Source organism: Dipodomys ordii, unplaced genomic scaffold, assembly GCF_000151885.1.
Source record: "Dipodomys ordii isolate 6190 unplaced genomic scaffold, Dord_2.0 Scaffold88, whole genome shotgun sequence".
Taxonomy (NCBI): domain Eukaryota; kingdom Metazoa; phylum Chordata; class Mammalia; order Rodentia; family Heteromyidae; genus Dipodomys; species Dipodomys ordii.
In genome coordinates this window covers 5,186,154-5,203,357 of record NW_012267304.1, presented here as the reverse complement: position 1 = coordinate 5,203,357, position 17,204 = coordinate 5,186,154, and the positions used below count along the sequence as shown (strand labels likewise).

The 17,204-nt window shown below is 43.6% G+C and overlaps 1 protein-coding gene across 4 annotated transcripts in view; it reads right to left on the bottom strand.

Moving 5' to 3' along the window:
• Positions 1-17,204, bottom strand: part of Tmem164 (transmembrane protein 164) — a 172,254-nt gene that overhangs the window by 28,755 nt on the left and 126,295 nt on the right. For all 4 annotated transcript variants that reach the window (XM_013025885.1, XM_013025887.1, XM_013025886.1 and 1 more), the window contains one exon: positions 2,209-2,287. In XM_013025885.1, coding sequence (XP_012881339.1) covers positions 2,209-2,287 — 79 coding nt within the window. The remainder of the gene's footprint in view (positions 1-2,208; positions 2,288-17,204) is intronic.

Sequence of the window (17,204 nt, the reverse complement as noted above, 5' to 3'; positions counted from 1 at the left end):
GTTCAACAAGTAAATGTTGAGTGAATGGTTTAATTGGTGCAGTAGATGAGGAGATAGGGAAGACTCCTGGTCTGATATGGTTAGGAGACAGCTGTCTGGCCTTCCTGACATTACACAGATGTGAAAGGACACTGATGTGAGTAGGAATTTAGCCTTTGCTTTGAACTCAGCTCTGTTACTCACAAGCCATGACTTTCTCCTATGTAGAGAAAGATTTTTCCAACAGGCTATTTGAGACAGTGAAGGAGACAAATCATGCCTAGTACACCTATTTCACACATAGCATACTCTCTATAAAAAGTAGTTACTGATATTTACTGTGGTTTTCATTTTTGCACTATATCAGGCAGGGGGAGGAGAAATATTCACTAAGAGCAGGGAATAGTTTGAAAAGAAGACAGAATCCCTACTTCTTCAGCCCCTTTCCCTCCATCCAGCATAGTGTTGCTGAGGAATTAGCTGTGTTTAGAGGCTGGAATCAGCCTTGTCTGGAGGGCATTCCTTCCCAGAGAGTTTTGGAGGGGGAGGAAGATGGATGGCTACTTGGTATTTTCCATGTCAGATCAGTCTAGCTCAATTACTGGAGAGCTTTTTATGGTGACCTCAGAGTAGAAACAGGTTTAAAATGACAGCCATGTCGATCTGGCCATAATTCCCATCACACAGATCAGAAACCAGGAACAGGTGAGTGGGAGGGACCAACCTGGCCACTTGGGTCCATTCAGAATGAGTGTATCTTGGAGACCTGACTATTACTAGGAACAGCCCAACTCTCTCAGATTCTGGACTGTCAGCTTCTCCTTAAAGCTCAGGGAAACGTGCTTTTAGAGCAAATTATAGGAAAGTGTTCTTTGACAGCATGAGACACTCTTCCCCCGCCCCCACTGCTCCCCCCCAACCATGACCATGAAGGGTAAAAAGTAGTGTTAAAGAACATTTGGAAACATTTATAGAAAAGAAGCCTGACAGGCAAAATCAAAGCTAAGCAAAACAAAACACTAGGAAGTGGGTACTTTATAAAGGTGGTGTGGGGGTCAAGGGGAAACGGGTGGGCAAATGAAGAGTAGAAAAGGGAAAGAATGCAGTCAAGAATCCAATGTATGTCCTACAAGATTAAGAAGAGTGAGGGAAAGAGTTGGTAAGGGAGGGATTGGTGAGAATGTTGAAAGGGGTGACATTTATCAAGATATATTGTATTCATAAACTTTTGTTAAATGGCAACCCCTTTGTACAACTAAAAGATAGTAAAAATAAAAACAAAAACAATAAGAGTCCTGACAGAAACCAGGGCACAGGATGCAAATCTTCTGAATAACCAGAAGCAGAAGAGCCAAACTGTATTCCAGTGAGTTCCAGGGCTGAGGCACCTTCATGTCATTTTGTAGAGAGATTTAAAAAAAAAATGAAACCTTGCTGCATAGAGTGAGTTAGAAAAAATGTCCCCCAGGAAAGTCCCAGGGCAGAATGATTATTAGGAAAGACTGTAAGAGAATGTAGTCAATTTATAGGCCCTCCAAGAAGCAGAAAAGGCACAGGAACTCTCCTTCTTTGTCTCTAATGGCAGAAGAGGAAACTCACAGGGCATTGTGATGTCACAAACAGATCAGCTACCTTTCCAGACTATTTCTACCAGCTCAGTAGTCTCTATCTCTTGACAAAATGCAAGTTTGCAGTGGATTATTTTATGTAGAAGATACTGCTCTTCCATTTTGTTCTTCCCCCAATCCCATAATCCTCCAGTCCTCACAATTCTTAGCCCTCCATTAACCTCTCTATTGTCTGAAATAATAGAGCCAATGAATAAGAACACAAGGTCTTGTTCTTGAAGGAACTGAGTGCTTTACTGTCACTACACCACACTGTACACTAAGGCAGGGGAAGGCACAGGCAAAACAGACTGGCAAAGTATAAGGGATACCATGCAAACCTCAGGTTATCACCAAGAACTCAAAGCCAAAGCCTTATGACAGGCAATCAGCAGTATTATGGTTATCCCTAAGAGATTGTTCTGAAAAGTGCCTGGACTCTTCACAGTTGGTATCAATGCCCATATTTCCCCAGTGCTGGAGTCTACATCAAGCATGCTGGAGATACCCACCCAACACAGCAGCTCAACTTCTTGGTACGCACACAAGGACTTATAGTGCTCCAAACAGAGGCAGAGGTGAGGTGTGAGAGAGCCATAGGGAAGTGGTTTGCTGGCCTTACCTCCTTTCCAAAGCAGGTAGATGGGCACCACATAGAGCATGACATGCTGAATATAGTAAACCTCCAGTTCAAAGGGGAGCTGTGGGGACAAGATGGAGAGATATATCAGAGCAGGGCTCACTACGACAGACTGTGAACCTCAACGCCTTTTATCAGACCTATGTTGTAGCCACCCTAGGCACTGCCTTTCACAGCTAAAGAAAGAAGGACCCACACTGGCATCGGGTAAAGTATATCTTACACTTATCAAACTTGAGAAATACTCTGCTGCAAAGGTTTGGTGAAACACTGAAGGAATGTTGACAGGTATGGGGGTACATCTATAATCCAAGTATTTAGAAGGCTGAGGCAGGAGGATAACAAGTTCAAGGGCAGCCTGATCTACATAGTGAGACCCCCCCATCTTTAAAAAATAATCAAGAAAAGTCTTGTATACTATATCCTCTTCATGGTTTTCCATATGCTTTATTGGTATAGTAATGATGAGTGGTCTCTAAGAAAAGAAACCTACTTAATATTGTTTCTCTGGGGTTCCCAAAATTATTGAACAAGTGACTTTCTTTGTATGTGTGTACCAGTCCTAGAGTTTGAACTCAGGGCCTGGGTGTTGTTCTATAGCTTTTTTGCCCAAGTTCAGTGCTTTATCACTTGAGTCACAGTTCCATTTCCAGTTTTTTAGTGGTGAACTGGAGATAAATGTCACCCAGACATTTCTGCCCAGGCTGGCTGCAAAACACAATCCTCAGATCTCAGCCTCCTGAGTTGCTAGGATTACAGGCCAGGTGCCTGATAAACAAATGACTTTTAAAAAACATTTACAGCCAGACACCAATGACTCATACCTGTAATCCTAGCTACTCACAAGGCTCAGATCTGAGCATCACCATTCCAAACCAGCTTGGGCAGGAACGTCTGTGGACTCTTATCTCCAATTCATCACATACACACACACACACACACACACACACACACTAACAGAAATGGAGTTGTGACTCAAGTAGTAGAGGACTAGCATTGAGCACAAAAGCTCAAGAACAGTACCTAGCCTGTGAGTTCAAGACCCAGGACCAGCAAAAAAAATAATAGTATTTTACTAAAACTAAAACACCATCTTACATTACTTCTTGTTCTTGGCAAGCAGACAGAGGACTATTTAAGTTTATTTCTAATTTGACATGAAGAACATAGGAAGAAGAGTTTATTATCTTTGTTTTTCAGATGGTAAAATAACAGACCACTAAATTCAATCAGGTCTAGTTCTAGGAATGAAGACACTTGTGTGTTAGTCTAGAGTGAAGCCCAGCAGATAGGCCAACAGAAGCATTGCTTGCCAAAAAGAACTTGACCCTCACAAATTCACACCAAGTCCACCTCACTCACCTCAAGTTTCAGCCCCCTCAAAATGGAAGCCTGGTCTACCAAATCTAATGAGTGTTTTGACCAGGCTTAGGATATCCTGTTGATTAACTCAGCTGCAGTCTGAGAATAGCAATGGCTGTGTGGCTAACTCAATTCTGTGGAAAAATAGGAATCTGGCAGCTGCCAAGATACTGTCCTTATGAGGAAGACTTCATCCTGTAGTCAGACACACACACACAAACACACACACACACACACACACACACACACACACACACACACACACACACACACACACACACACACACGAGATCCCAGGCAAGCTCAAAGAGACAGGACTCCCAAGAGAAAGTCATCCATTGCCTCTCTGTTCTCCATGAGGCGAGGGGGATAAAGACTGTAAGCTGAGGAGAGGAGGTTGTTACAGGTCTGCAAGCACAGGAGCCCCAGCTTTCCTCATACCCAGGGTTGCAACCAAAACAAGCCAGAGACCCTGGAATGGGATAACTGTGGACCCTGAACACAGACCATGGCTCTGGATCATGAAAACAGAAATCCACACATAATGAAAAATTTCCAGGGACCCAGATGATGCTTAGTGGTTTCTTTATTTCTACGGAGGGGAATCTAACAACCCAGACAAGGAGATGGCCATGATTCCATCTGTCTCTGTGGAATATGTCAGATTTGCATGTGGGCTCTGACACTGGGCTCCAAAAGGAAGTAAGGACCCTTAGTAACGTCGGCAAGGAGGATTCCATTATTTTCAATTTAGGTACAGCTTTAATGCTTTCCATATGTATTTACATCTATGGCCAATTCCATGTCTCTCATTTGACAAATGAGCAACTTGAGGCACAAAAGGGTTCATTGCCGCCACTCAGGTCCCCTAGCAAAACTGGGAAGATGAAATCTCAGGAATGCTCAGCTCTCTGGCTGATCTCTTCCTGAAATAGGCCTGGGAAACTAGCCTTCTGTCCACAGACATGACTAAACTGAGTTAAGGGCCTGTGGTCCCTAGTACCAGTGCACCCCTATGTAGTCCATCTGTCCTGCACCCCCTCTCAGGTTCTGCTGTCCAAGTACTGATCTGTATTCACAGTCCTACCTGCCTTCCCCTCCCTTCTAGCTTTTCTAGCAAGCAAAGAAAATACCTCAGTTAAGCATTGAGTGGAAGCTGGGATTTTGAAGTGTAAAATGGAACCAGAACCTTGAGAGGGTGGATGGAGTTGGGAAAGATGAGGGATAATGGTGGAGGGATGTCATTGCTTAAGATACCTTGCACTCATTAAACTGACATGTTGAATTTAAACTCCTTTGCACAACTACTAAAAGATAATTTGTTTTAAAGTCGTAGTTTAGTTGAAAATGAACTACACAATGTGTCATTGGGAATGGGAAGTGAAAGCTGGGAGAGAATGAGGGAAGGGGTAGCACTGTCCAAAAGGAAATAATCTACCTGACTTATGAAACAGTAATCCCTGTGTATATCACATTCATAGTAACAATTTAAAAGTTCTTAAAAGAAAAAGGAGTAGTGATGGTGGTGCATCCTAGTATTCCTAGCTTCTTGGGAGGCTGAGATGTGAAAATCCTGGTTTGAGGCCAACCCAGGGAGGAAAGTGCAAAAGACCATTATCGCCAATTAACCACTAAAAAGCTTTGGCTCCAGACATAGGGTGCTAGCTAGCCTTGGGTATTGAAGCTCAGAGACAGTCTAGGCCCTGAATTCAAGCTCCAGCACCAGCACACAAAAAACTAGTAAAGTATACCTCCTTTGCCCCAACAAATCCTTCCAGAATCTTCTCTTTCTTTCCCCTAGATATGCCCCCAATCCCACCCCCACGGGGGTCAGGATAGTGCTTATGATGTGGGAGCCCCGCCCTGGTCGGTGATTGGCTGGCTGGGAGTGGCAGGTTGACCTAACAATGACTAGGGGCGTGGCCACCTGTCCTGGGGAGGGAGGGCGAGTATATATAGGCCTGTCCCAAGGCCTGGAGGTCAGAAGGCTTCAGGCAGTGAAGGAAGGAAGATGGCCAGAACCAAGATCCCACAGGGAACGGCTGCTGCCACCCCTATCCGGGAGGCGTCCTCACTCCTGCGAGGGCCACTCAAGAAACGTGGGAAGAACAAGAAGAAGGCCTCGTGTCCACGTGGGTCTAAAGGGAAGGTGAGCTGATCCACACAAGTTCTGACCCTTATTCCCCTTGACCCCTTCTGCCCAAGAGGCTCCTCCCTGCCCTCCCCTGGCACAGAATGGTCTCAGCCCTCACCCCTTCCTGTGAATGCCCTGTTCCTATGTCCCCTCCACCTCCCCTCCATCAATGGCTTTCTAAGGACTTCCTGTGGTCCTTCCAGGCCCGGACAACACCTGCTGTGGTGGGTCCTCTCAGGCGCCAGGGCCAGAGTGGAAAGTGGAGAGCAATGAGCACCAACAGACCTGATGCAACCGAGTCCAAGACAGAGACAGGACCAGCACCAACCAGTGGTCCCCTCCTTAATAAGCGCCCGTGTAAAAGCAAGACTTCAAGGGACAAGAAGATCAAGAATGATCCATCCCCTTAGACTCCATCTAGGCAGCCACTAACATGAGAGCCAGGTCAGGACTGATCCTTGTGACCATCTCTAAGGTCGCCACTGCCCTGGCAACTGGCAGGTGGTCTGTCTGGTCCCAACACATGTTATGCCAATGGGGACACAAATGAAACAAAATCCATCCAGATCATCTCATATGCATTTCTATGTGTTCTGTGCTGGTGGGGAGGGAGAAGGAAGGAAAAGGGGAGGAGGGGGTGAGTGGGAATGGAGCTAGGTGAGTCCTCTGTGAGTGGCTGTCGAATCGACAGGTACACAGTGAACCAGACATGGAGGAATAGGACCCATGGGAGGGGAGAGGAAAGATTTTCTCCCTTAGCACTTTTCCTCATAGAAGGATAGGATGCTCCTGTGTGTGTGTGTGTGTGTGCGCGCGCGCTCGCACGTGCGTGTGTGCGGGTGTGCTCGCGCACGCGTGTGTCTGCATCTGTGTACGGAGTGAGATCCATGTGAACAGGGCTGCTAGAGGTGTGATAGTTGTATTCTTCCACAAGTAGGGTCAACGCCTTAGAGTTCCCATACATAAAGATGAAACGGGTCCTGTCTAGGATGTGGACCTAGTGGGATGAGGGAGGACAAACAGAGAGGATAAGGTAGGTTGACTATGATCTCAATATCTTATGGACATCTGTGAAAATGGAACAATGAAACCTAGTAAGATTGCTTTGGGTATAGGAGGGTGGAGAGAGAGTGATCTTCATCAAGACACACTGCATACTATCTGTATATATACACGTCCCAATGAGCAATGAATGTTCTAAGTGTGGTAGCAGCATGTGAGTGGTATGTGAGGGGACAGGTGGTTTGTGTGGTGGTAGCATTTCCCATGAAATAGCACACAAAGTCAGTACCCCAAGGCACCTTCCTCCAACCTAATGTTGTAAGCAACTAAAGGCCCTCAATAGGACCCAGGATGTTTTGCTGGGGTAAAGGTCAAGGGGGAGGAGGATAGATGAACAGAGAGGAAGAGTGGCCAAATACAGTCATAATATATAATGTATACATAAATTGAGGGGACGGTAGTGTTAGGAGAGATGGAGAGACTGATGAAAGGTATGACATTGATTGACATGTATTCATAAACAACTGAATGTTGAATGGAAACCTCTTTGTACAACTACTTACAGTAAACTTTAAAACTTTTAAAGAGCAAAGTCAAAAGCAATACAAATGCTTTAAACTACAGAGGGTTATTGGTTTGTTTGCTTTTATATTTCTTCACACATTCAGGTCAACGTCATCTTTAGAATGCAAAGAAATAGTGGTTAAGTTATGCTGAGTCAGATTGCCCGGGTATTACGTATATGAACCTTGTTTCCTCCCTCTTCATAACCCAGACAAACGCTTCACCATACTCTGCCACGGAGATCACCAATACCATTGTGCCCTAGAGTAGTAGCAGTCTAGACAACAGAATAAACCCAGATTCACCAGCCACACTTGAACTCAAATTCCTAAGGCTCTATATGTTTGGCTTTTCTTTCTTTTTCTTTTGGTTTTGGGGGCAATACTGTTGTCTGAACTCAGGTAATATGCTTGCTAGGCAGGGACCCTACCACTTAAGCCTATATGGGGAGATGCACTTTTCTGTTGTTTTCAGATAGGGTTTCTCATTTTTGCCCAGGACCATGATCCTCCTGTTCATGCTTCCTAATCACCTGGGAAAACAGGCATATGCCACCACACATAGCTCTTATTAGGTGACATGAGATCTTGGAGATTTTTTTGTTGTTGTTTTGTTACTTTATTTTTTCTTTTGCTTGGGCTAGCCTTAAACCACAAGCCTTCTGATCTCCACCTGATGATTAGTTGAGATTATGGCTGTGAATCCTCTCATATGGCCGCTTGCGTGATTATTTTTTGAGACAGATTCTCACCATGTAGGCCAGGCTAGTCTCAATCTTACGATCTTCCTGCCACGGCCTCCCAATTGCTAGTGTTACAGGTGTTCACCACCGTGCCTGATTCCTGTCTGGCTCTACATTCCCTGATTGGTCTGCCCAAGTTCAAACCCAATAGATCAAACTCATGTACCTGAGGCAAACTGGTGGGTGAAGTTAGCCTCACATCTGCCCTGGCTCCCAAGACTGGGCCCCTGTATCTGTCTCAGGAAAACCTGGTAATGACATCACTAAGGCAATAGGTAATACAGGCTCTGAAGATTATGATGCAACTTCCCCTTCAGAATAGAAAGGTGCCCATTCAGGTGGTATCTTCTGCCTCTGTCCTGATCAGAAAAGCCTCAAAGCACCACCAAAAGACAAAAATATTTAGCACAGTGAAAACATTACATGAGATCATCAACATTGCCAGGCAGAATTCAGCACTGATCTTGAGCCAGAGAAATTTCTGGAACCATTAGAGAGATTCTGGGCAATGCACACTCCATGGACTATCATGTTGATGGACCCCACCCTTATAATATCATAGATGACATCAGTAGTGGTACCGTGGAATGGCCAGCAAGGTAAGAAGGACAACAGAAAATATTTCAATAAAAGATTCTCTAACTAAAAAGAAAAAAGTCAAAAGCACTCAAGGGGTAGACGTCTCCTCTCATATGTGGAAGCTAGATATAAATTGTAAACATGTATGACAAAATATACAGGGTCATATACATATATATATACGAGGGCCACTCAAGAAACGTGGGAAGAACAAGAAGAAGGCCTCGTGTCCACGTGGGTCTAAAGGGAAGGTGAGCTGATCCACACAAGTTCTGACCCTTATTCCCCTTGACCCCTTCTGCCCAAGAGGCTCCTCCCTGCCCTCCCCTGGCACAGAATGGTCTCAGCCCTCACCCCTTCCTGTGAATGCCCTGTTCCTATGTCCCCTCCACCTCCCCTCCATCAATGGCTTTCTAAGGACTTCCTGTGGTCCTTCCAGGCCCGGACAACACCTGCTGTGGTGGGTCCTCTCAGGCGCCAGGGCCAGAGTGGAAAGTGGAGAGCAATGAGCACCAACAGACCTGATGCAACCGAGTCCAAGACAGAGACAGGACCAGCACCAACCAGTGGTCCCCTCCTTAATAAGCGCCCGTGTAAAAGCAAGACTTCAAGGGACAAGAAGATCAAGAATGATCCATCCCCTTAGACTCCATCTAGGCAGCCACTAACATGAGAGCCAGGTCAGGACTGATCCTTGTGACCATCTCTAAGGTCGCCACTGCCCTGGCAACTGGCAGGTGGTCTGTCTGGTCCCAACACATGTTATGCCAATGGGGACACAAATGAAACAAAATCCATCCAGATCATCTCATATGCATTTCTATGTGTTCTGTGCTGGTGGGGAGGGAGAAGGAAGGAAAAGGGGAGGAGGGGGTGAGTGGGAATGGAGCTAGGTGAGTCCTCTGTGAGTGGCTGTCGAATCGACAGGTACACAGTGAACCAGACATGGAGGAATAGGACCCATGGGAGGGGAGAGGAAAGATTTTCTCCCTTAGCACTTTTCCTCATAGAAGGATAGGATGCTCCTGTGTGTGTGTGTGTGTGTGCGCGCGCGCTCGCACGTGCGTGTGTGCGGGTGTGCTCGCGCACGCGTGTGTCTGCATCTGTGTACGGAGTGAGATCCATGTGAACAGGGCTGCTAGAGGTGTGATAGTTGTATTCTTCCACAAGTAGGGTCAACGCCTTAGAGTTCCCATACATAAAGATGAAACGGGTCCTGTCTAGGATGTGGACCTAGTGGGATGAGGGAGGACAAACAGAGAGGATAAGGTAGGTTGACTATGATCTCAATATCTTATGGACATCTGTGAAAATGGAACAATGAAACCTAGTAAGATTGCTTTGGGTATAGGAGGGTGGAGAGAGAGTGATCTTCATCAAGACACACTGCATACTATCTGTATATATACACGTCCCAATGAGCAATGAATGTTCTAAGTGTGGTAGCAGCATGTGAGTGGTATGTGAGGGGACAGGTGGTTTGTGTGGTGGTAGCATTTCCCATGAAATAGCACACAAAGTCAGTACCCCAAGGCACCTTCCTCCAACCTAATGTTGTAAGCAACTAAAGGCCCTCAATAGGACCCAGGATGTTTTGCTGGGGTAAAGGTCAAGGGGGAGGAGGATAGATGAACAGAGAGGAAGAGTGGCCAAATACAGTCATAATATATAATGTATACATAAATTGAGGGGACGGTAGTGTTAGGAGAGATGGAGAGACTGATGAAAGGTATGACATTGATTGACATGTATTCATAAACAACTGAATGTTGAATGGAAACCTCTTTGTACAACTACTTACAGTAAACTTTAAAACTTTTAAAGAGCAAAGTCAAAAGCAATACAAATGCTTTAAACTACAGAGGGTTATTGGTTTGTTTGCTTTTATATTTCTTCACACATTCAGGTCAACGTCATCTTTAGAATGCAAAGAAATAGTGGTTAAGTTATGCTGAGTCAGATTGCCCGGGTATTACGTATATGAACCTTGTTTCCTCCCTCTTCATAACCCAGACAAACGCTTCACCATACTCTGCCACGGAGATCACCAATACCATTGTGCCCTAGAGTAGTAGCAGTCTAGACAACAGAATAAACCCAGATTCACCAGCCACACTTGAACTCAAATTCCTAAGGCTCTATATGTTTGGCTTTTCTTTCTTTTTCTTTTGGTTTTGGGGGCAATACTGTTGTCTGAACTCAGGTAATATGCTTGCTAGGCAGGGACCCTACCACTTAAGCCTATATGGGGAGATGCACTTTTCTGTTGTTTTCAGATAGGGTTTCTCATTTTTGCCCAGGACCATGATCCTCCTGTTCATGCTTCCTAATCACCTGGGAAAACAGGCATATGCCACCACACATAGCTCTTATTAGGTGACATGAGATCTTGGAGATTTTTTTGTTGTTGTTTTGTTACTTTATTTTTTCTTTTGCTTGGGCTAGCCTTAAACCACAAGCCTTCTGATCTCCACCTGATGATTAGTTGAGATTATGGCTGTGAATCCTCTCATATGGCCGCTTGCGTGATTATTTTTTGAGACAGATTCTCACCATGTAGGCCAGGCTAGTCTCAATCTTACGATCTTCCTGCCACGGCCTCCCAATTGCTAGTGTTACAGGTGTTCACCACCGTGCCTGATTCCTGTCTGGCTCTACATTCCCTGATTGGTCTGCCCAAGTTCAAACCCAATAGATCAAACTCATGTACCTGAGGCAAACTGGTGGGTGAAGTTAGCCTCACATCTGCCCTGGCTCCCAAGACTGGGCCCCTGTATCTGTCTCAGGAAAACCTGGTAATGACATCACTAAGGCAATAGGTAATACAGGCTCTGAAGATTATGATGCAACTTCCCCTTCAGAATAGAAAGGTGAGACTGATGAAAGGTATGACATTGATTGACATGTATTCATAAACAACTGAATGTTGAATGGAAACCTCTTTGTACAACTACTTACAGTAAACTTTAAAACTTTTAAAGAGCAAAGTCAAAAGCAATACAAATGCTTTAAACTACAGAGGGTTATTGGTTTGTTTGCTTTTATATTTCTTCACACATTCAGGTCAACGTCATCTTTAGAATGCAAAGAAATAGTGGTTAAGTTATGCTGAGTCAGATTGCCCGGGTATTACGTATATGAACCTTGTTTCCTCCCTCTTCATAACCCAGACAAACGCTTCACCATACTCTGCCACGGAGATCACCAATACCATTGTGCCCTAGAGTAGTAGCAGTCTAGACAACAGAATAAACCCAGATTCACCAGCCACACTTGAACTCAAATTCCTAAGGCTCTATATGTTTGGCTTTTCTTTCTTTTTCTTTTGGTTTTGGGGGCAATACTGTTGTCTGAACTCAGGTAATATGCTTGCTAGGCAGGGACCCTACCACTTAAGCCTATATGGGGAGATGCACTTTTCTGTTGTTTTCAGATAGGGTTTCTCATTTTTGCCCAGGACCATGATCCTCCTATTCATGCTTCCTAATCACCTGGGAAAACAGGCATGTGCCACCACACATAGCTCTTATTAGGTGACATGAGATCTTGGAGTGTTTTTTGTTTGTTTTTTGTTTTCCTTAAGCTAGACTTGAACCACAATCATTCTGATCTCCACCTGATGATTAATTGAGATTATGGCTGTGAATTATCGCTTATGGCCGATTGCATGATTATATTTTGAGATAGATTCTTACAGTGTAGCCCAGGCTAGTCTCAATCTTACTATCTTCCTGGCTCATCCTCCCAATTGCTAGGATTCCTGGTATTTAACACCATGCCTGAGGTGTGTCCGGTTCTACATTCCCTGATTGATCTACCCCCATCCCAGTTCTTTAAATTTTTCTCTTTTCTGGATCCTACTGGCTATCTCTAGCAAAATCTTCTGGTCTTTAAAGTCTTCTCTGAATATGCCTTTTACTCTCTTGCTTTAACACAAATGTTTGCTTGACCTCTGAGGATACTGCCTTCCCCAGAATTCTCCTTTCAAGGACTGGGTATTTTTCTTTTCATGTCTCCTTTATGATACTTTGCCAGAAGGCCCCTCCTTTGATCTTTAAGGTTGCTTTTAAATGTCCGTGTCTTCTAGAGTATTCTCTCCACTTTCTTGTAACCATTGCACTGATAAGCATCTGAAGTCATTAGGTCATAGCACTTACTCTATGTATTTTGCTCAGTCACATATTCTCCCCCATGCACATGTGCAAACTTGCTTCTTACCTTCTTGTCACCCCTTTCCAACAGGCGCCTGTCAAAATCCCCATGTTTCTGTTATTCAGCAACAACCTCGCTTCTTACTTCACCGCCTTCCATCTTCCTTATGGTCTCATCTCTACCTTGTGTGCATGTTATTCCCATGGTTAGACTTGTGACCATTCTCCATAACCCCACTCTCCAGCTACATGAATCTAAAAATTCTTTCTCATATCCCAAGACAAGCATTTTTGCAGTTTCACCAGTTTCTTGGTCCTGATGCCTTCTTTTTCTTATCCTCACCTCTCTCCTGCCACCTCTTCTGTATTCCCCCAGCCTCTATTTCAAGATTCAGTATTTCCTTTTCTCTATCTGCTTTCTTCTGTCACCTGACACTTCCTTTCCCATTGCCCTGGTAATTGCATTCATAGTTAACCACAATTTTTCCACTCCCTCAAAGTGTGGCTGGAGAAAACCAGAAATAGTCATGCTGTTAACTGTGTAAACTCAAGAAAGCAAACTTGGGAGTGGGCTGTTCATGCTGCTGAATGTCTGACTCCATTCCCTAGGTCCTTCACTGTCTTCTTTCCTCAACATGTACTTCCCAACTCTCCATTTTGCCTCTACCTCCCCCATCTTTCCTGTTGCACTGGGGGAAAAGAGCAACTGTTGGCAGAGAGCAGAGAGCATGTGTAATTTTCCCCTCTACATGTCCTTCCTCCTAGTGTTGGACAATTTTCAGGCTTCATCTTACTTGATTACCAGCAGCATCTGATACAGTTGATCATTCCCTCATCCTTAAAATGCATTCTATACTGAATTTCTAGTACATCAATGGCATTCACTCTCAATATTCCTTATGTATCCCATCTCTAAGTACAAGAGGGGCTCAGACCATTTCCTTGGTTCTCTTCTCTTTTCATTACATTCACTAAGTAACCATATCCATGTCTTGGTTCTAGTTACATCAATACAACACTGATGACTCCCAAATAAATTTCTCCAGCCTAGTCTCTTAAGACTGTGAGTGATTCTGTGGCCTAATTGTTGACTTATTACGCAACTATGGGCAAAGCACTTGCTGACAATTTATCTGTCAAATATGAATGATGATACTCTTATCTCAGACAGGTGATACTCTACATCATCAGCGTGTGGTGAAATTAGGTAAAATAATGTATGTGAACTTCTTGGTCCAGTATTCACATATAATATGTACTCAATAAATATTCACTCTCATAACCATTACCCTCTGCTTCAATATCAGTCCTGCCAAGTATAAATAAAACTAGACTTGGAATCCCAGCCCTGCAAGGCTTAATACAGGAAAGTTGGAGTGGAAAGTTGGAGATTACAAAGTCTCTAGCATCAAATGCTGCTGGTAATCAAGCATTGTTCACTGGAATCAGGAGCTGCACGCCACACACCAGAACATTTAGAAGATGATCTACAGAGTTGCTAGCTTCCTGATTTAATCCATTCTTGTCCATTTTGAGATAACAGTTTCTGTCAGAAAGACTCTTGATTTCTTAAAGGAAAATCAACATTGTTCACCAATGGTATTTCTATTCTGTCTTCTCATCAACAAGAAACACGGAGGCATAGCTGGGTGCCAGTTAACATGCCTGGCTCTTGATATATGACAATACTGCATGTTAACGTGATATGATAATACTATATGTTAATGATAAAGACATACTGGTGTGGGATTTCTGTTCAATAATCCATAGTCTAGTTTGGGAGTCTAGCACAAAGAAAAGAACACAGATGTAGCAGAAGATCATAGGGGGGCCTGTAGGTTCAAAATTGGCATTGGTTTTATTTTTCTTTTAAAGAGAAGGAAAGGCATGTATATATCAGGACAGAGTTCTTGTAGACAGGGGTAGAATGGAGTCTGAGAGACCAGCTAGGGAGTGGTGGCAGAAAGTTTTATGTCAAGCTCAATGTCCAGGCAGTGAGAAAAATTGGGATGGGCCACACTGGGGAGCAGGTAAGGAAGGTGGATTGTATGAACCAATAAACTCATTGGATCAGGACTTATACAGAAACAGGACAAGATGACCTTAAGGCTGATTGCTTAGGTGGCCGAAAAATGTTGGGCCTATTTCCTAAATTAGGATCAAAATTTAATAGCACAGATTGGAGGAGGTAGAGTATAAGAAAAAATGCTGAATTTGGGATGCCAGTGTGAAAGCCTAATGACTCAAAAGTCAGTAGGAATGTGGGCCTGTACTATAAGACAGCTGGAGATGAAAAAAACAAGCCAATAATGCAAATGATACCATGTATGACTAAACACATACCAATTCTTATTAGAAAACACAAATAAAGCCAGCCATGTTAGCTCAAGCCTGTAATCCTAGATACACAGGAAGTTGAGTCTGAGAGGACCATAGCACAAGGCTGGAAAAAGTAAAACATTTGGGAGACCCCATCTCTACCAATTTAGAACAATGGCATTTACCTATTAAATCAGCTATGCAATATAGTGGCTGGTGGCTCACACCTATAATCCTAGCTACTAGGGAGTTTGAGATCTGAGGATCATGGCTCTCTGCCAGCTGGGGCAGAGAATATATTGAATATATATTGAATATATTTTGAATATATATTGAATATATTTTTATTGTAAGAATAATGTACAGAAGGGTTACAGGTAATGAGTACATTTCTTATCAAGCATTGTTACCCCCTCCTTTATTTATCCCCTACCATCCTTTCCCTCCCCACCTCCTCAACTTCTCTAGCTCCCCACTCCCATAGTTGTAAAGTTCATTTTCAACATAGTGTCTTGTACATCTCATTGTTACAATGGGTCAACTTGTATCCTTATTTCAGCATTTTATTTCCCTTCCCCTCCCCAAATTAGAAAAATGTATACACAAGATGCAGGGCACGAATCAAATACAGTGACAACAGGAGTTATACCATGGGGTGAGAACATACAAAAGAAACAAAAAAAATCACACAGTACATTATAAACTACAGCAAGAAAGATAAAACCTCTTGTGTCCATATCTTGAGGTTCATTTCGCTTAGCATCATCTTATATGGTCATATATACATAGCTTTTGACCTTTTCTGCTTGACTCATATACCAGTTATTGCAAATAAGGGAAACCATGGGACCTATGTTTCATTGGGCCTGGCTTACTTCACTTAATATAATTTTTTCCAAGTCTTTCCATTTCCTAACAAATGAGGTGGTGTCATTCTTTTTGAGGAGGCATAGAATTCCACTGTGTGTGTGTGTGTGTGTGTGTGTGTGTGTGTGTGTGTGTGTGTGTGTGTGTACATACACCAAATTTTCTTGATCCATTCATCTACTGAGAGACATCTGGGTTGGTTCCATATCTTAGCTATGGTGAATATTGCTGCGATAAACATAGTTGTGTTGGTAGCTTTAGTATGACCTTGTTTGTGATCATTTGGGTAAATGCCAAAAGTGGGATTGCTGGGTCATAGGGGAGCTCTCTAATAAACTACTCAGGAAAAGCCAGAAGTAGGCCAGGCACCAGTGGCTCATGCCTGTAATCCTAGCTACTCAGGATGCTGAGATCTGAGGATGATGGTTCAAAGGCAGCCCAGGCAGGAAAAGTCAGGAAAGTCCATGAGATTCTTATCTCCAATAAACCATTTAGAAAACCAGAAGTGGCACTGTGGCTCAAATGGTAGAACACTAGCCTTGAGCTGAAGAGCTGAAGGACAGCACCCAGGCGCAGAGTTTAAGCCCCATGACTGAGAAAAAAAAAGCCAGAAGTGCATTGTGGCTCAAATGGTAGAGTGCTAGCCTTGAGTAAAAAGCACAGGAATAGCACCCAGGCCCTGAGTTCAAGCCCCTGGACTGGCAAAAAATAAAATAAATCAGCTATGCAAGAGGTGGTAACTGCACTCCTTGGGCAAAATGCTAGAGCCTGCATTGTATTCATAAACTGACATGTTAAATTGAAGCTTTTTTTTTACAACTACTTAAAGATAATAGAAATAAAATGAAATCCCAGAAATGGAAACATGGGTGTTTTTTGTTGTTGATGTTGTTCTTGTTGGCTCTGATTTTGCTTTTACTTTGAGTTGCCTTTCTTCTGGGAGAGGAAAGGGGTGGGGGAGAAAAGGGAGTGGTGCAGAAAGGTAGAGAGGAAGGGTGATCAAATGCAATCATGTTATTCAGTATATACTATGTGGAAAATGACCTGTGTAACTTGTGGGTAGAGATGGGAGGGTGAAACCAGGGAAAAGTAAAGGAAGGAAGGCCATACTAAAGTTACCAGCACAACTATGTTTATCAAAGCATTATTCACCATAGCTAAGATATAGAACCAACCCAGATGCCCTCAGTAGACAAGTGGATCAAGAAAATATGGTATATATACATAATGGAATTCTATGCCTCCATCAGAAAGAATG